Source organism: Magnusiomyces paraingens (assembly GCF_902498895.1).
Source record: "Magnusiomyces paraingens strain CBS 517.90 genome assembly, contig: contig5, whole genome shotgun sequence".
In the NCBI taxonomy this organism is placed as follows: Eukaryota; Fungi; Ascomycota; class Dipodascomycetes; order Dipodascales; family Dipodascaceae; genus Magnusiomyces; species Magnusiomyces paraingens.
In genome coordinates, this window is record NW_022474071.1 from 1,832,501 (window position 1) to 1,853,220 (window position 20,720).

The window sequence follows — 20,720 nt, forward strand, 5'->3', positions numbered from 1 at the left end:
TTTTCCCATACACACACAGTACACTTAAAATGGTCCAGAAGGATTACTATCGATTCGAACAAGAGGCTGCGTTTGGCGTCATCGAGTCTGCTTCAAATGTCGTCTGGCTGCCGCCCACTGCAACTTTGGCAGCTGGTGGCCGAGCGCTTGTAGGGTCCCTTGAGACAGCTTCGGTTTGGGATCTCAAGACTGGCACTCTTTTGTCCACGCTTTTGGACACTTCTAAGGCCTCGTCGACATCTTCGGCTGCTGCGCCCGAGGTCACGGCCGTCGCCAGTTTTGGAGGCCAGATGCACGCGTCTGGATACTCAGACGGTACCGTCAAGGTGTGGGATGCAACGACAGGTGAAATGCAGGTATCTCTATCGGCGCACCGCAAGGCCGTGACCACGCTTGTTTTTGATGCCTCCGGCACGCGCCTTGTATCTGGATCGCGCGATACCAACCTCGTGGTTTGGGATCTGGTTAACGAAGTCGGACTTTGGCGCCTGCGTAGCCACAAGGACGCGATTGTGGGCGCTGCATTTGTGCGCGCAAAAACCCAGCTAGAAGAGGACCAAGTGGCCGACGCCGAGGATCAGACTTGGCTCGTATCGGCATCCAAAGATGGCACGCTCAAGCTATGGGATCTTGAAACTCAGCACTGTGTCGAGACCAAGGTGGCCCACTCATCGAATGATTGCTGGAGCTTAGAGTACTCACCAGCCCTCGAAACTCTTATCACGGGCAGTGGCAACAAGGAGCTTGCATTTTGGAAAGTTGATGTTAACGCCCCCCTAGGGTCCCAGATTGTGCGGCTCGGAACTCTCAACAAACAATCTGGCGATCGCGCTAACACAATCAAGGTTTTCAATGGCGGTGAGGGAGTTGTGGCCCTGCCACGGTATTTGGCTGTGGCCAGTGCCGATCGCAGCATCGAGGTGTTTAAGATTAAATCTTCAGAAGAAATCAAAAAGTCTGTGGCCCGTAAACTGAAGCGTCGACGTGAACGTGGACTTGACGTTGCCGATGGTGGCGAGTTTGCCCTGAGCGAAGACGACATTACCGAAAAGTACGTGTCTCATACTGTGATCCGTACCCCTGCCAAGGTCCGGTCTTTTGACTTTGCCTTTGGCGAACTGGATTTGGCCATGTACGAGTATGCAAATCCCAATGCCCGTGACATTCGGCCCCAGGCAAATACCCTAGTCATTGTTGCTGCTCTCGCAAACAATGCTCTTGAAACATACTCCGTCGCTGCCCCCATGAGTGTAGGTATCAAGGCCAAAAGCGCTGGACCTGCCGAATATTCCCGTGTCTCAAGCGTTGACCGACCAGGCCACCGCACAGATATCCGTGCACTTAGCATTTCATCCGACGACCGTATGGTTGCATCTGCATCCAATGGCCAGCTCAAGGTCTGGAATGTCCGCACCCGTCAGTGCATTCGAACTTTTGACTGTGGCTATGCTCTGTGCTGCAGCTTCCTGCCAGGTGATGGTCTAATTGTCGTTGGCACAAAAACTGGCGATTTGGAACTGTTTGACGTGGCATCGTCTACTCTGCTGGAGACAGTGAATGCTCACATTGGTGGTTCTGTGTGGGCCTTACATGTTTCCCCTGATGGAAAGTCGTTTGTCACTGCCGGTGGTGCTGATAAATCCGTCAAGTTCTGGAGTCTTGCTGTCGTCCGTGACGCTGTGCCAGGAACAAGTCGCACTGTTGCTCGGATGAAGATAAAGCACACCCGCACTCTAGAACTCGACGACGATGTCATGTGTGTTCGGTTGTCTCCAGATATGCGCGTGATTGCTGTTGCATTACTCAACTCTACTGTTAAGGTCTTTTTCGTTGACTCGCTCAAGTTTGCGTTAGATCTCTATGGCCACAAGCTGCCTGTGCTTGGAATGGACATTAGCACAGACTCCAAACTGCTGGTTACATGTTCTGCTGATAAAAACATTAAACTATGGGGTCTTGATTTTGGCGATTGCCACCGGTCTATTTTCGCACACCAGGAAAGCATCATGGGTGTTGTTTTTGATCCGCTAACTGACTTGGAAGCTGGCGGTGATACCCAGGAACTTAAGGGCCACACAGCCCACAACTTCTTTTCCGTATCCAAGGACAAGCTCGTCAAGTACTGGGACGGTGACAACTTCCAGCAATTGCAGGCTCTCGCGGGACACCATGGTGAGGTGTGGGCACTAGCTGTGGCCCATAGTGGTGATTTTGTTGTGACTGGCTCCCATGATAAGAGTATACGAGTGTGGCACCGCACAGATGAGCAATTGTTTTTGGTAGAAGAGCGCGACCGCGAACTGGAGGAGCAGCACGAGCAGGCTTTGACTGCTCAGTACGATGCTGATGCCGAAGAAGCCGAGCGTGCTGGTGATAATGAAGACGAAGAAGAGTCTTCAGTGGCCCGCGCCAGTAAGACTACGATTGAAACACTAAAGGCCGGTGAGCGTCTTTTGGAGTCGCTAGATTTGGCAGCTGCAGACATGGTGCGTGATGAAAACACGCCCCAGCACATTATTCTTTCACACAAGGGCGTAACCGGCCCAGAGTATGCTCTGAGCGTACTTTCTTCGATCCGCCCCCAGGAGCTCGAGGATGCTGTTTTAGTGCTTCCTCTGGACCGTGTCTTGTGTCTTCTTGAATTGTGTGCATTGTGGTTAAGTCCTGTTCAGTCAGGCTCTGACCGTGCACCAATTACTCGCAATAAGACAGCAGTTGTGTGCCGTGCCCTGTTTACTGTGCTGCGCGTATACCATCGCCAAATTGCTGCAAATATCAAGGCGCGTGCTAGCTTGGAGAAAACCCGATTGTTGCTCCGCAAACGACTAGCGGACCAGCGCGACAGGATCGGATACAATATTGCCGGTCTTAAGACAATTAAGGAAACCTGGGACCGCGAGCACCGAAAGGTGTTTGTGGATGAGCGTGAACAAGATGAGGAGGACGAACGCCATTCTCGTAAGCGTATTTACGCTTCTGTATAAAATAGAATAATAAAGGATATATGTATAGGAAATGAATGAAAAATGAGGGTTTATAAATCAATATTTCTATTGAATCAATTTGGTAGTTATTAGTTTATTTGATCAATGATCATTTACTTTAAAAGTAATTTACTTTTTGGAAAGGAAGCATTGTTGCTGTGAATTGAGAAATATATACTAAAAACTATTTCACAGAGAGTTGCTAGATGGTCTGAACCAGAACTAAAAAAGCATGTTTACTTCGCTATTGGAAAAGAATTATCAAACTTCTCTATTTAAGAACTTTAGAACTACGGTTTTAAATTTCACATTTGACCAGGCTCTAGATGTGTTGGAGCAATTGGTTACAGATCCAATGGGAATTGAAAAAATCTGACAAGGAATTTGGTCTGGAGCTGGATATTTTCATACTTTTGAAAACAATGTTTGCTTGTGAGAAAAAAAAAAAAAAAAAAAAAAAAAAAAAAACTGATCTCCACTTGCTTGAATGCTTTTCCTTAATTATGAATAGTTGCAATGCACATCAGTCTCTTCAATTGCAGAAATTTGTGTTAACACTACCGAGCAATGTTAAACAACTAATGATTTCAGCTATTTTTTCTTAATTCTTTTTTTAACTTCCTTTACATTTCAAGATTAAATCAAAGTCTATACAAGTACCAGTAAAAACATGAATTAGTCAAGATTATCAATCATTGAATAACAATTACAATTGTTTCTTCAAAATATAGAAAATCCTCATTTATATAAGTTATGATTGAACATCTTGTCTTGTATAATACTTCGCATATTGTTTCCTTAATGTTCAATGATCTTGAAGATGGTTTCAATGAGCGTTCAAAAAAAAAGATATGTATTACAGAATTCAATTACATAATATTGTATAATTGAATTCTGTAATATATATATATATATTTTTTGTCTTTGTAACTCTGATACACATACATATTTTTTTTTTAAAAATTTAAAAACACATTTTCATCAACTTTTCTACTATCGTAAATATTCTGCTCTTGTTCCTTTTTTTTTTTTTTTTTTTTTTTTTTAAAGTATTTCCTAACGGTTTGCAAGAACTTTGGAAAAGGCTGAACCACCATAAAATTCTTACTTGAGAACGTGAAAAATTACCTTTAACTTTTCTTTTTTTGTTTCCTTTTCTTTCAACTGCGGTTTGGTAATACCTGTAACCACAACTCCGAATAGACAATCAAATTATGACAAATAACTTAAAGAGAACGAGAGATGGCAGTTTTCATATAAATAACAGAACTCAAAACTCCTGTAACTTTTTAAACATACCAACAGATGTTCATTCTCAGTTGAAAAAGTATCTATCAGCAAAAGACATCAAAACCCTGACCCAAACATGTACTCGACTAAAGAAAGTCTACGATAAGTTTCGGTGGGTAAAATGTGTTTTGTATGATGATGAGGATAGGGGCTTTGATGAAGAAAAATTTAATTATCTTGATGGCGTTAATGATGAAGTATCGATAGGCAGACTACACTTACTCTACTTTTGACAAGGCTCCTATTCGAGTGTTTCGTGACCCGGAAGAGTATAGTTGGTTCCCTAGTAAAAAGATTACGATCATTGTTTTAATTCCTCAACGCCGACCCTATGATGAAAATTACACCTCAAGTATTTATAACTCGCCGTTCCGGCCTTTCTTGTTCCCTCGTATCCAAAGTTTTGAAATAATGACAGAACTTCTCCTTGACGAGACTTGTGAAATCTTTTCGAAGAAGATTCTTCTTAGGTCCTTGACAAAAGCGTTAACCTTGCAAAAGAATCCTGAGGTACCGGTTTGGAGATTAACAATTACTTGTAATGATCCAATTAGTTTTCCCGCTCTTTTCTTTTACGACAGTTACCGAGACATGTTAAGAAAACTGATACTAAACTCGGAAGCAAATATATGGTCAAAATTGATTAAAAAATTACAATTTCCAAACTTGGAGAAATTAGTTATAACAAAAAACCCAGCACTTGAAACGTATAAAGAGCTTATAAGACAGGTACACCATTGGCCAAAACTTGAGCACTTGACATTTTCTTTCTCGTATAAATACTCTGAGAATGACACTATATCTGTTACGGGAGCTGTGGATGAGATTGTAAAGCTTCCAACAAGTCTCAAGACTTGTCATATGATACTTGATGCCCCTGAATCATCTGTCAATGGATTAGTACCTATAACTGACGTGATAGAGATTGAAGCAGTAACGTCAATCAGTGACAAGAGTTACACCAGTATAAATGAATATAAAGCTGGTAGTCCAGATATCAGCGAGGATTTTGAAATAATGAAGTACCTGAATCTACCGCGAGTTCGGAAAGCAACCCAGACCTTTAATGGGAGACAGAACTACACATATCTAGTATTGGCTAAAGATTTGGGCAAATCTCTCACCCACATGGAGTTGGATGTTTGGAATAATAAACTATTTAATGTCATTCCACAATTAAATGGCTTTATTAATTTGCGTGTTTTAATTGTAACCATTTCCTGTTATCCAGGAGTAACTTCCTATGAATTTGAAAGTACAATAAATACCATTTTACAGAGAATTTGTTTGGGCGGGAAATGGTCAGAGCCTGAACTAAAAAGCATGTTTACATACTTATTGGAGAATGATTACAAGGATATATTTGAGATTAAGGACAGAAGGGATTTGAATTTATCTTCCAATAAAACACTAGATGTGTTGATGAAATTGTTTACAGATCCCATGAGTATTGAGATGACCGGTTGGAATTATGGTCAGGAATTGAATACTATTATATTTTTGGAAACAATGCTTGCTAGTTTGCCACACAATTTCCCATCACTTGAGTACCTTTTCTTAAATATGAGATTTCAAAGACTACCTCAGTCCCTTCAATTTCTTAAGCTTTTATTAGCACCTCCAAGCAATATTAAACAAGTACTGATTTCTTGTTATGAAAAAGAATATCTTGATTTGTTTCCAAAGACTGCATACTCAGGTATGGATCTAACTAATAAAGCCGATTATGATTCACATAATTATATTTTTTATGATTTGGCGAAGAAAAGATCGCTGCCATTGATAAGCCAACACACTATTTATCCTATGAATTGCTTTGATGATGACTTTAATGGATGGGTTTAACATTATAATTGTTTTTTTTTTTTTTTTTTTTTTTTTTGATTGATTGTTTTATAAATTTGTAAAAATGCTTGTAAATAATTTACGCAACATGTAGTCAATTTTTATTCACCTTAGTGTTATGTAACTGTATTTTGTAATACATTTTTTTTCTTTTTTTTTTGTCATAGTGACTGTTATCATGTTTTTTTTTTTTTTTGAAAACCCTTTCATTAACTTTTGAATTATCACTTTTATGTAGTAATATAACGATTTATATATATATATATATATATATAAATATATAAATCCTTTTTCTTTTCCCACCAGCAGTACTGCCTATTAGGTCGCAAGAGCTGCGGAAAAGGCTGAGCCTCCATAGGCTGAGGAGCGTGCATAATATTACCTTAACTTTACCAGTTCTTTCCTCTTTTTTTTTTTTTTTCTTTTTTTTTATTCCTACTACCGTTTTATCAACTCTTTAATCAACCCTCCCCCTCCCCCAAATGACTGAACAAACTACAACTGAGAGCATTATTGATGGAGTTTCTCGCATAAATATTTACTCCCAAGATCCTTTCCATATTTTAAACATACCTGTTGAAGTTCTTAATGAATTGAGTTATTACCTACCAGCAAAGGACATCAGGGCCCTGACACAAACGTGCATTAAACTAAAGGATATCTATGACAGGCTTCGATGGCTGAACTGTGTTGTTAATCAAGATGAAGGTGACAATATGATGACAAAAAAATACATTAATATTGATAGCAGTGGTGAAACTCAACCGTTTGACAGATACGACACTTATGACTACAGTTTCCCTAATTTTGACGAAGTTCCTGCTCGAGTGTTTGGCAACCCAAGAAAGTATAGTTGGTTCCCTAGTGAAAAGATTAAGACCATTGTTTTAAGCGGTAAAGGTCACCAACATAACCTTATTTTTACAAAATTTTATGACACCCCATTCCACTTTAGGTTGTTCCCCCGAGTTAAAAGTTTTGACGTATTTTCAAGATTTGGGCTTAAAGATTCTGATATCCTTTTGGATTATAATCTTTTCAAAATGTTGCGGGAGGCTGTAGCTTTCCGGGGGAATGATGATTCAGAACCGTTTTGGAAGCTGAAACTTAATGGGTTTTCTGAATTTGATTCTACTTTTCTTTTGGATTTTGCAGATTTTAGAATTTCGCTACGGGAATTGTCATTGAATACTGATACTATTATTGACCCAGCAGTGATTAAAGATCTCGACCTTCCAAATTTAAAGAAATTATTTACAAAAGATTTGGAATTTGAATTATATAATGAGATTCTTCAACGGCTTCATCATTGGCCCAAGCTTGAACACTTGACATTTTTTTTAATGTTTCAAAAGACAATTGATGGCACTTATTCAGTCACTTTAGCTGTGCATGAGATTTTGAAGCTTCCAACAAGTCTCAAGACTTGTGATATGATACTGGGGACTCCTAAATACCCTGATGATGAATTTATACCTATAACTAGGGTGATGCGGATTGAAGCAGTTACATCAATCCGTGACAAGTGTAACCTAAATCATGATACTTTTTGCGAAGATTTTGAAATAATAAAGTACTTGGAACTGCCACGAGCACGGAAAGCAACTCAGACTTTGGAAGTTCAACCAGAATATACCAATCCATTTTTGGCAAAAGATTTAGGTAAAACACTTACACATTTAGATTTGAATGTTGTTACACCACCAGTCAATATTTTATCTTATTTTAATAATCTTGTTAATCTTCGTGTACTTATTTTGACCATTTACTCTTATCCAGGATTTTATAATTTTTCGGATGAATTGACAAGCACAATGAATACCATTTCACAAACAATTGCTGATGGTGGGAAATGGTCAGAGCTTGAACTCAAAAAGATGTTTACATCATTATTGGAAAAGGATCAAAAGAATATATTTAGGGATCAGGAGGGAGAGGTTTTGGATATATCATTTGATAAGGCACTAGATGTGTTGATGCAGTTAATTATAGATCCAATAGGGGTTGCAAATACTGGCCAGCAATTTGATAAGCAACTAAATGTTATGATATTTTTGGAAGCCTTACTTGCTACTATGCAAACCTCTCTCCCATCACTTGAATATTTTTTCTTAAAGATTGATGAATTTCCTTTACCGTCACCTCAATTCCAAAAACTATTGTTAGTACCACCGACTAATATTAAACAAGTATTGATTTCTTATGATGATTATTATGATTTGCCAGTGTTGCCAGAGTTGGAATATAGAGTTAAGATTGAAACAGATTATTATCATTTTGTTATTCATGATTTGGCTAAGAAAAGAGTTTTACCGTTGATGAGTCAGGGTACAATTTCCCCAATGTCTTGCTTTGAAGATGGTTTTGATGGATGGTTTTAGATAGATATTTATTATAATGTTTGATTGTTGTTGTTTTATTTTTTTAATTTTTAATTTTTAATTTTTTTGTGTAAAATTAATTATATATTTTTTGAATCTGCATTTATCTCAAGAACCAGATATTTTATCTAATATATATAGTTATCAGTATGTCATATAAAAATCCATATTATCTTTGTATATAATATAAACTTAATAATAATGTCATTGAAGTTATAATTCCAAATTCTCATTAATGGAAATTTCACTCAAAATCATATATAGTTTATTATATTGAAGGAGGGATGAAGGGGAAAAGGAACCTCCAGAGATTTTCTTATACAGCGCTTGTGAGCGAGAAGCACTGCATTATCATATAATTATGATATATATATAAATAAATTTATATAATAAAAAAAAAAAAAAAAAAAAAAAATCAATTTATATATATATTGTTGCAATTTCCCTATTATATATATTTAAGTGTTTTTACCAAGAAATAGGGGGTTTATTTTTTATTTTTAAAAAAAAATTAGGGTTTGATAATAACCCTAATATACTATTATTAATTTACAAGAAGAAGGAGTGGGAGTGGGAGTGGGAGTGGGAGAGGGGATAAGATAAACGTATGAAAATGAATTGAAATTAGATATTTCTTTAATTATTAATAATTATTATTGTTATCTTGATCGTCATTGTCTTTATAAATATATATATATATATTTATTTTTTTTTCTTAAAAATTGAATTATATTTATGCTCAAGACTTTAATATTTAGCATTAAAAATCATTTTATATATATATATTCATACATTATCACATAAAAAAGAACTCACACTTTTTAATGTCATCAAATTGAATTCTGGAGGGATGCTTATTTATTCTATATTATTAGACTTACAAATCAAAAAAAAATAAAATAAAATAAAATAAAAACATTTAGATAGTAGAAATAAAATAAAAAAAAAATTGTTTTTTTTTTTCTTAATGTTTGTTTTATATATATAAAATAGTTTTTTTTTTTTTATAATTTCAAATTTCTATGGAATATACAGACTATATATATTTATAATTTTTTTTTAATTTTTTTTTTTTTTTATATTTTTCAAAATTTAACTACCAATGATATCTTGTCATTTTTTATTTTATTTTATTTTTAAGATAACAAACTGATTAGATTTTATTTTATTTTATTTTTTTTACAAATAAAATCTATTTTTATATTTATTCCACAGTACTGGGTCACTTAGAAACTATTTTTTTCAAATAACGCAAATCATCATTAAAATAACTTTTATTTTTTAAAAAAAAAAAAAAAAAAATAAAGGGGAGGGACTCTTCTTTCAAAATATAAAACGTCTGTGTTTTTTTTTTTTTTCTAAAAACATCTTAATAATCTTAAAATCTACTTTATCATTATTGTAAACTTAACCTTTTTTTTTTTTTATCGGTAACCGATAGTTATACTCCATCATCAAAACACTCATAATACGTCATATAAACTTTGCAATTTTAAAAAAAAACAATCTTAATTCATAAAAAGTTCTGTTCTATATATATATAATTTTTTTTTTAATCTTCATTTTTAATCAAACCTAGAGCAGCCAACCGCCGAGCCTTTTCAACTTCTGTTTCTTCCTCCTCTTCATCATAGCGTGGCAGATTACTGCTGGCAGACTTGCCCATTGATGTAGTAGCTCCAGAGGCATTCACTCCAGAAGGTGTTGCACGGGATGACGACGACGACGTTGCACCAAGACGCAGTGCAGGTAAGGAGGATGGTGGTGCAGAAGCCGGCCGTGATGAGCTGGGCCCAGCCTTGCTCGTCATTGGCGACACGTCATCATCATCATCATCTTCTTCTTCATCCGAGCTTGAATAACTTTCAGATCCTGATGAAGATGAAGATGAGTAATCAGAATCATCACGGGTAGTAGTGCGTTGTCTTTGGGCAGCCTCCGGATTCACACGAGGATCAGAAATAAGTAATTGTTTAAGGTGCTTGCGCATGCGTTCATCATCAAGTGGGAAGCGTTGCCGCGAGTCACTAGGAGGTGGCGAAGATGTGGAAGGTCCTGCAGCATTAGTACCCGCAGCACCACTGGAAGAAGTTCCTCCGGCAACCGCTGAGGCAATTGTGTTACGCTCAAGATCAATCTGAGCCACTGTAGACCGCCGGCGAAATCCAAAGTGCGAGAGAGTATTAGCAAGCATTGAGTGGCTAATATGGGAATCTGAGGGAGTCATAGTTGTAGAAGAAACTGCTGAAGCATTTGCAGAAGGTTCAATGTGGTAACGTCTAATGATTTCACCTTCTTCATTTTCCACAATAATATTATCATCAAGTTGGTAGGCAGTGACTTTGCGAGATTTTGCGTGAGATCCAGCGGGACCTTCTGAGGCACTTCCTCTGCGAAGGGAATCCCGACGACGAGATGGTTGTGATGGTGGGGGTGGAGATGAATGTGTGGGGAGAGGCGAAACAGGTCTTCTTCTTGTAGTGGTGGTGGTGGTTGTAGTTGTAGAAGGAGGAGGAGGAGCAAGAGTAGTAGTATTAGTAGTAGCAGTAGTTGAATCACTAGATTCGCCGGGAGATGAAGAAACTGCCGAGACAGCTGTTGAAGCCAAGTTCTTGACGGCATCAACAATCTCACTTGCACGGCTGCTAATGGAAAGTCTGCGGGAAGTATGAGATGGGTTTGACTTGACAGTATGCAAAACTTCACCTTCATCATTTTCCAAAACAATTGTGTTGCCAAGCTGGTAGGCGGCTGCAACGTCTTCTGGATTGGGAAGTATAGCTTCGGGACCAGGTTCTTGGTCATGTGGCAGAGGCGCAGTAATATGTATTTGACGGGTGGTACTTTCGGTATCTTCGTCATGAAGAGGAGCGGAAATAGCCTGACTATTGCGGTCTTTATTAAGATCAAGAGCAACAACAACTGGAGGAGGAGCAGTACTATCACGTCTGCGCATTTGCTTCTTATGATGATGTTTCTTGTGCTTGTGACGTAAACCAGGTTTATCAGGGTTTGTAGAAGCAGCAATGACGGGGAAATCTTCAGTAGTATCATCCAAAGTTTTTTCCTGAGTGGTATAATCATTTTGATTTTCTGTATCGACTTTGCGAAGACTAAAAGTACGGGATTCAACTCTGGATAAACGTGAGAGCCACCCTTGGTTTTGAGAGCCTGCTGTTGTATAAGTCATTGTAATTGTCAAATTATTAAGACGTTTTCCGAGGGTAAAGACGGCAATGGAGGAGCCATGAACAATGATTGAAGAAATAATTAAAAAGCAAGTGACTGGCCAAATGGTTGCAATTGCATAATAATTGGGATTATCTTTACCAGGGAGTTCGGCCAGAGGGGTTGGTTCTTCGTGTTCCAATTCAGCACGGGACAAAATGGACATGAAGATTGCACCGACACCAATAGGACCGAAATGGCCACAAAAGAGGGCTTCACGCCAAGTTTTAATATCAGGAATGACAGGTTTGAGAAAAAGCATAATGGGGATACGTCGAAAGAGAATGATAAGGATAGCGATAATGACGAGTTTCCAAGGGAGGATACCAATTTCAGGTCTGTTGAATTGTTCCCAAGGGACAATTGCTCCAAAGTAAACAAAGAAACTCATATTTAAAAGCAAATCAATGACATCGGAAACGTGGGATTCTTCAGTTTTGCGGGCAAACCAACCATCCCAAGAAAAGGCAGCTCCTGCGGCAAAGGCAACAAGCAAGTCATCGACACCAATGATGGAGCCGACACCTGTGCAAAAGAGAGCAATGACAAAGTAAGAGACTAGAAAGGATTCACGGTCGATAAGGTTATGTTTTTCAGCAAATTTAATCAAGTGTCTTCCTAGGTAGCCAATAATAGCTCCGAGAACAGTACCAAAGACACATTCGTAAATAACAGTAATAACAATAAAATGGTATGCAATTTGTCTATGGTGGCCTTCGTGGAGGATGCAAAGAAGGGCAAGATATGCAAAGGGGAAAGCCATACCGTCATTACAACCGGATTCTGCAGATAAAAGGTTACGGAGGTGTCCTGGGACACGTTGAGCAAATTTACCTTTACCGACAACGGCAGAGGCCAAGACTGGGTCAGTTGCAGTGACGCATGCTGCTAGAACAAGGGCCTCGACCCATCTGAGGGTTGGGACGAGTTTCCAGATAAAGACAGAGGCGATAAGCCAGCCAAAAGTCATTACTGGGATGAGTAGTAGGGTTACTGAGAACCAATGGCGGAGCATATATTTTTTAGGAAGTTCGACAGCAACGGCAAAGATTTGAACCACGAGGACAATACGTGATATTTCTAGTGTAATATTATCAGTATTACCCCAAGTGGTTGGGGAGAACCAGTTGAGACAGTGAGGTCCTACAATGACACCAAAGATGGTTGCTACTGTAGCTTCGCCAATGTAAAGTTTTTCCTTGACGAAGAGAGAGATTAGAGAAAAGACGGTTGTAAATCCGCCAATGACTGCATAAGCCAAGTGAGGTTTATTAATCTAAAAAGAAGAAAAAAAAAAAAAAAAAAAAAAAAAAACCAAGTTATTGATTAGATTAGTTTAATATTAATATTGTTATTATATATATTAGTTTTGAAAGCAATCAAACATACCCAAAGTTGATCCCAAGCCATGTTAATAATATTTATTCATTTATGTGAGATATTGTATATCTATATATTTTTGTTTTGTTTTGATGGTTATATTATATATAGATAATAGATTGGGGTATCAATATAGATAAAAATAAAAAATTAAAAAAAGTGGGAAATATGGATATATTTAAATATAAATAATTTGTTAAGGCTAGCTAGTTGATTAGCTTTCTCTCTCTAAATCTATATTATATATCTATATATATATATAAATATATATATATAAATAAATTAAAAGTTTTGAAAAAAAAAAAAAAAATAGAAGAAGAAAAAGAAGAAAAAAAAAAAAAAAAAAAAAAAGAAGGGGAAAGTTTCTTTTTTTTATATGTTCTTAGATATAAATATATAAGAAAAAAAAAAAAAAAAAAAAAAAAAAAAAAAATAAAAAAAAAAAAAAAAAAAAAAAAGACAGGTTAAAAAGCTAATCAGTTTAATGGCGTATGCAATTTTTGACAAGAAAGGTTTCTTTTTTTTTTTTTAAAATAAAATAAAATAAAATAAAATAAAATAATGCCTAGAAATTATGTAATAACTGAGTCATAATATATTATTATTTTATTTTTGTGTGGCAACAACAACAAACAAACAAACAAAATAAGACATTGAAAAAAAAAAAAAAAAAAAAATTTATTGCCTGCCAAGGGAAAAAAAAAAAAAAAAAAAAAAAAAAAAAAAAAAAACAAAATTTATATTTTTTATTTTTCATTTTATTTTTTTTATTTGATTATTATGATAATTATATAAAGAATATTTAAGAAATAAGAAATAAGAAATAAAAAAAAAAAAAAGTCTTTGCTAAGGACTTGGCTTTTCTTAATATATAAACGATCATTTTCTATGAAACTTTTTTTTATTTTTTTTTTTATTTTTATTTTATATATATAATTATAATTATATTTATTTATATAGCAGGTTGGGGGAGAAAGTGAATATATTATCATTATCATCAACAATAAGCAGCAATTTTAAGCAGTAAGCAGCATTAAGAAAAAGAAGAAGAAGAAGAAGAAGAAGAAGCAGCAGCAACAGCAGCAGCAGCAGCAACAGCAGCAGTTGTAAATAAAAAAAAAACTATTTTACATCATAATAATTATCATTCCATTGAGTGCTGCTTTATTTATTTTTATAAAAAAAAAAAAAAAACTAAATTTTAAACGTTTAAAAAAAGGCAGCCAAAAGTAAAAAAAAAAAAAAAAAAAGGCAGCCAAATAAAAATAATAATAATAATAATAATAATAATAATAAGGGCATCTTTTTTTTTTTTTTTTTTTTTTTCCCCTTAATATATAAATTATATAATAAAAAACTTAAAAAGTACAAACGTATTGTATATTTTATCACAAGACCTAATCAGTTTTTTTTTTTTTTTTTTTTTTTTTAAGCTTACTTTTAAGGTCATTCTTATCTCCAGCCCATCATAGTTAGTTAACTATCATTGGCATATCAAATGAAAATAAAAAATAAAAATAAAAATAAAAAAAATAAATAAATAAAAAAAATGTGGAACTATATTCATAAAATGAAAATCTTTAAATCTATATGACTTAATATTATAAAATTAATATTATAAAATATATATATATATATATATATATATATATAATACCAACTTTTCATTTCAAACTGCCCATTTTTTTTTCTTATCATCATCATCTTCATTCATTATTATTATTATTATTATTATTATTATTATTATTATTATTATTATTAATTCATATAAATTGTCTAAAACTGTCATTTTAATTTATAAAAAAATAAAAATAAATAAATAATAAAAAATAATAAAAACGTTACAAATTTCACTGATTTACCTAAATAATTCTTTATCATAAACATTTTAATTTCATTTAAATCAATTTTTCAATTTCATTTCTTTTTTTAAAAAAAAAAAAAAAAAAAAAAAAAAAAAAAAAAAAACATTCTTCAACCGTTTAATTTATCTTATTTTCATTTTCATTTCATTTCATTCATTTAATAATTTTTTTTTAATATATATCCATTTATTATTCATTTCAAATATATATACTTAACTTCTTCATCTTTCTTTTATTTTTATTTTTATTTTTGTAATAATTACATACTCCGTGCAATAAACCTCCGTGAATTATAATCAATCCCCAACCACGGACAAACCCGTGCAAGATCAACTCCAAGCTTCAAAGCCCGACGAACTCTTACAATGTCCAAATACTCGGGGCCTGCTGCTGCAACATGCGCTTCATCAGGAACACCAATCTCCAATGGACCAATCAATGGATCTTTCTTCCTTTCCTCTTGCTCCTCCCCTGTAGCAGCATCTTTATTCACACCATTCCTACCCTCACCCCACCCTTCATAAGCATGTGCTAAATTAGCAGCTGCAGTATTCGCAATAGATGTAGCACTAGCAGTCGCTCCTCTCCCATGCCCACAATTTGCTGTAGCTGAAACACTCACCCAAGGATACTTGCTAAGTGCTGCCGCCCATACAAACCCTCTAACATGATACTCTTCTGGTAATGGACGTTCCTCCACCCTAGGAATTGGTCGAACATGTCTTGCATCACCAACATAAACTTTCCCTTCTCCACTATTCCCAAACAATCCCCAATAAATATCTTTATTACTCATACCATTCTCTCCCATTTCTCCCACATTCACATCCACATCTACATTATCATCATAATCTTCTTCTTCTTCTTCTTCTTCATCTTCTTCTAAATCTTCATCATCTTCATCTCCTACTTCGTCCTCTTCCTCTTCATCAATATCAACAACATCATCATCATCATCATCACCACCACCACCACCACCATAATCATTTCCTGCTCTTCTCACTCTATTCCTCCTCAGCTTTTGCTTCTTCAAATACATCCGACGAAGCTCTGCAATCCTTCGGCGCCTCCTTAAATCAACCGAAAGTCCATCTTCAGGAACCTCAGCTATACCACCATAATTCAACTCAGCAGTCTCACCCGTCCTCAAATCAACTGCAAATTTATTCTGTGCAGCAACCTCAACAAGCTTGTTCAAGTACCCTGCAAATAAATCTGCATCAAACCCAGTAAAATAAACATGATATATAATATCATTCGGACTCGTCGACTGAGGTCCAATACTAGCAGGGAAACTCTCACACAACGCAATAAAAAAGTAGAGATATACAATCACGTGTTGCAGCCCCACAGGCCACTCCTTTGCTGATAAAAACGCATAGAGCATCTCAAACGATAAAAGCCGTGGCATCGCAATCTGCCGGATCCGACGTACCGCAAGCTCCGTCTGCACATGTCCAGTATTCTCTCCCTCCTTGGCTGTCTCATATTCCGTCGATAAATCCCAAAATTGCCGAATATATTGCTCATACTCAGCAGAGGAACTAAGGGTTTCTTGAATTGAGGCCGTGGATCCTCCAGACTTGCCACTACTGCTTGCTCGCTTCTTTTGGTAAACCATGTAAAACAACCGAAATAATGGGTGGTCATGTGATCCATGTCCAAGCAGTGCTGCAATATTGCAAAAGGCAACAACTGCTCCATGCGCAACAATTGGGTCCGGCGGACCCGATGCAGTTACAAGAGAGTCACGCCAACTGAGCGCACCTCCTTGCGCTTTCCTCTCTTCCGCTGACTTGGTTCGGCGACCTAAAAAGGCACACCCACTATTGATAATGGCCGTCTTTAACGTAGAGCTCACTGTAAACCGTTCAAAGTCAATGTAGCCCATGGCTTGTAAATGCAATAAACAAACATCCCGAATACTTTGTGCAATCGGGCCAGTCTCAACTCCCCCAGATGCTGCAGAAGAAGATGACGAAGAAGTCACTGCCATATAATCCTTGGGCTGCCATAACATTGACAAAATCTCTCCAGAATCACCCAAGTCTGCTGGCTGTGTCGTTGTCATGCTCTTGCAAATATAAAATAGCTTGTCCATGCGCACCATACTAATCGAAGCCATGTGCCGGTACACCCGACCAGTCCCTGGTGTCAGCATCATACGTTGGCCATACCAGTACATGCACATTTCGGGCCAGTCTGCACACGCCTTGACTTCCGAAATCAAACAAACAAATGCCAAATCTCCAAGTGACTCAATCCATACATGCCGGGTTTCGTAAATCGGATCGACATAAAGCATCAACAAATTCATACAGTGTACAATGAACCGGCCCAAAACTGCAGTGTACTGTGGCCGTGCGTCTCGCAAAGAATCAATAAAAAGTGAAATTCCATAGTTCCACATTCGGGTGGGAATCTTATACTTCCGTACAAGCCCCTGTAGTCCTCGTGATGATGATGAAGAGTCTTCATCTTGGCCACCAACACTTGCGTAAAATAAAAAGTCACCATACAACTCCACCAGTTTGATTTGCTCATCTGCAATCTCATTCCACTTGTCTTCATCATATGAAGCCAGCAGCTCGCTGTTTTGTGATGTATCGAGTGCTGCTTGACACCGAGGCTCTAGTGCTGAGATTTGGGAAAAAATGTGCTGCAGTTCCTTGATTGTTTGGGACCGATCCAAGTTTAGTCGGTAAGATCCAGATGATCCAGGTTTATCCAGAGATTTGATTCGGTCCTTGTATCCTTCATTGTAGTGTCTGCGTTGGCCCTTTGCTGCTGCTGCTTGTTGTTGTTGGAGTTGGAGGTATTGCAGAGTAAGCATTTGAGGTTTAGGTGGAACCACAGGTGCCGCAGTAGGAGCTGCAACAGATGTAGGAGGAACAGGAGCTCTTTGATGTTGATGCTGTTGTTGATGCTGTTGTTGCTGCTGTTGTTGTTGTTGTTGTTGTTGTTGTTGTTGCTGATGCTGATGCTGATGCTGCTGTTGCTGTTGCTGCTGTTGCTGTTGCTGTTGTTGTTGATGCTGCTGCTGCTGTTGTTGTTGTTGTTGTTGTTGTTGTTGTTGTTGAGGTAACGGTGGCTGCTGTGATGCTTGTTGTTTTGTTCGTGAATATTGATACGTTTGGTATGATGGATCGTCAAGAGCCCTAGAACTGGTTGGAACTCCAGACATGATACCATAAGGAGAATCATCTTTGCGTAAAAGAATCTTGGCCTTGACATCAGATTTCTTGCGAACCCCACGAGACCTTGGGCTTCCGGTTGTACCGCCGCCTGAGTTGGTTGTGGTTGCTGTTGCAGTTGTAGTCGTTGTTGTTGCTGCTGCTGCTGCTGCTGCTGCTGCTGCAACCATAGCAGATTGGCTTCCGGTAGCAGCTGCAACGTGGGCTGCATGGGCAGCATGGGCGGCTGCAGAGGTTGCCTTTGCTTGTCGAGTTTGATTAGTTATTTGAGCAGATAGAGAAGGAGAAGAAGAAGATGGAGTCATGCGGGTTGCATACTGCTCAGGTTGCTTTAAAAGAGAAGTTCCATATTGTTGTTGATGATATTGATTAGTCGACGTGGCCATTGGCGAAGATGTACGAACAACAGAAGGTGCTGGAGGTGCTGGAGACGATGCTGCAGTTGCTGCAACAGTGGTAGGTGTTGCAGTTCCATATGGGCTGCTAGTATATGCTGTTGCTGCTGCTGCTGCTCTTTGTTGTTGTTGCTGCTGCTGTTGTTGTTGTTGTTGTTGTTTTTTGACCCGGGAAGAGAGAGTTGGACGAAAAAGCTCTGGAGCTTCTTGGCCATCACTTGCTTGTTGAGAAATGCTGTATGAATTGTTTTGGGTATTGGAGTATTGATAAGTCCCATAGGCAGTTTGTTGGTTGTTGTTGTTGTTGTTGTTGTTGTTATTATTATTATTATTATTATTGCTTGATGACATGGCCCTTGAATAATCAGGGTCAGCCTGAGCTAGTTCACGGTTTCTTGCAAAGACTTCTTGGTCATAAGCATATGCCATGGAATTTTCTGGCATTCCAGTGCCAGCCATTGTGGGAATATTGTGAAAACTGTTGTTTGGGTTATTATAAGTAATATTGTTAGAATAATTATTAGTAGTTGGATTGGTGGTGGTGGTGTTGTGATAAATATTAGTGGTGGTAGTGCTGACGGGAGCACAAGAGGAGGCTGTGGCAACTTGTGGTTGTGGTTGTGGTGGTGGTTGTTGTTGTGGTACAGCTATGGTGGTGGTGGTGGCACTAATGTTATTACTATTATTACTATTATTATTATTATTTATGGTGGACGCAGGGTTTGTCATCCCCAGTAGAACCGCACCAGAATTAATACCTCCTACTACTCCAACACCCATTCCAAATCCAGTACCAGTTGCCGAAGTAGCTGCAACAACACCATTACTCCGAAGGTGCGTACTAGAACTCATGGGCGAATCTGCAGCACGTGAAAGAGATGAAGAAGACATGTTGGCCGTAAGAGCAGCAGCAGAAGAAGATGCCATAAGAAATGGAGGCCCAGTTGTAGCAGCAGTGCTTGGGGGCAAGCCATGACTAAGATTTCCACCCCCAAGAATTGCAGCTGAAGAAGCAGGAGATGGCCCTCCATGAGCATATGGGAAAGTAAAAGCTGTTCCTGGATGATTGGAAGGAGAAGATGCAGCACTGGCTAGAAGAAGAGATGTGAGATCAGAAGAAGTTTGTGGGTGGTGGTGATTGTGATGGTTGAGATTAGAATTGTGACCTGAAGACGATGTTGGGACCATGGCTGAGGGTTGTTCCGAGTAAGGATTGCGACCATAAGGTGTAGAAATGGCAGTAGCAGCGGCAGAAGAAGAACTTGAAGTTTGCTGGTAATGAGATTGCTGGAATTGCTGTTGCTGCTGCTGCTGCTGCTGCTGCTGTTGTTGCTGACGGTAAGAATTGTATTGTTGTTGTTGCTGCTGTTGTTGCTGTTGCTGTTGCTGTTGCTGTTGCTGTTGTCGCTGAGGATAGGCCATCAACAGTCCGTGAGGAAGAAGTCGGTGGGCAGTATAGTCCAGAGGGTCATCATCATGAGGATCCATTGAAAACGAAAGTATTTTTTTAAAAGAAGAAGAAGAAGAAGAAGGAAAGAAGGAAAGAAGGAAAGAAGGAAAGAAGGAAAGAAGGAAAGAAGGAAAGAAAGAAAAAAAGAAAGAAAAAAGATAAAGAAAGACCAGTCTTATATAGATCACAAGGTCTTTTTCTTTCTTTTCCTTTTAATAAAGAAAGAATTGTATTATTATTATTATTATTATTATTATTATTATTATTATTATTATTATTATTATTATTATTTAAAAAAGAAAAATATTCACAAAGTATTCAAATTGTAATTCAGGGGGGAGGGAAAGAAAAGGAAGAAAGAGTAAAATAAAAAAAAAATAAGAACTTGTAAAAAAATTCTGGATTTTATTATTATTTTTATTATTATTTTATTTAAAATATAAAATAGTGGTGGTAAGTAATAGAAATATTTATATTAAAACAGTTCGCTGGACATTTGCAAAAAAAAAAAGTTACTTTCCAATAAATATAGAGCAAATAAACAAAGGACTTTTTTTTTTTAAAAAAAAAAAATTTAATAATAAAATAAATATTCCTAATTAAAATCACAAATGTGAAAAAAAGTACGTTTTATATATAAATAAATCAGTATATATACTAAACGAAATATATATATATTTGGTCCTTAATAACCGCCATCACATGACT

General features: G+C 37.1%; 4 protein-coding genes across 4 annotated transcripts; 2 read left to right on the top strand and 2 right to left on the bottom strand.

Moving 5' to 3' along the window:
* Positions 1-29: 29 nt before the first annotated feature.
* On the top strand, positions 30-2,984 carry SAPINGB_P006233 (uncharacterized protein; the record flags this gene model as incomplete). The annotated part of the gene is made up of 1 exon (XM_032000944.1): positions 30-2,984. The coding sequence occupies one exon, from the start codon at positions 30-32 to the stop codon at positions 2,982-2,984; it is 2,955 nt and encodes a 984-aa protein (XP_031856835.1).
* A 3,617-nt stretch (positions 2,985-6,601) lies between these two features.
* On the top strand, positions 6,602-8,500 carry SAPINGB_P006234 (uncharacterized protein; the record flags this gene model as incomplete). The annotated part of the gene is made up of 1 exon (XM_032000945.1): positions 6,602-8,500. One exon carries the CDS (start codon positions 6,602-6,604, stop codon positions 8,498-8,500), a length of 1,899 nt encoding a protein of 632 aa, XP_031856836.1.
* A 1,552-nt stretch (positions 8,501-10,052) lies between these two features.
* On the bottom strand, positions 10,053-13,138 carry SAPINGB_P006235 (uncharacterized protein; the record flags this gene model as incomplete). The annotated part of the gene is made up of 2 exons (XM_032000946.1): positions 10,053-13,004; positions 13,118-13,138. 2 exons carry the CDS (start codon positions 13,136-13,138, stop codon positions 10,053-10,055), a joined length of 2,973 nt encoding a protein of 990 aa, XP_031856837.1.
* Positions 13,139-15,232: 2,094 nt separating this feature from the next.
* Positions 15,233-20,050, bottom strand: SAPINGB_P006236 (uncharacterized protein; the record flags this gene model as incomplete). Its single annotated transcript, XM_032000947.1, has 1 exon — positions 15,233-20,050. One exon carries the CDS (start codon positions 20,048-20,050, stop codon positions 15,233-15,235), a length of 4,818 nt encoding a protein of 1,605 aa, XP_031856838.1.
* Positions 20,051-20,720: the final 670 nt, after the last annotated feature.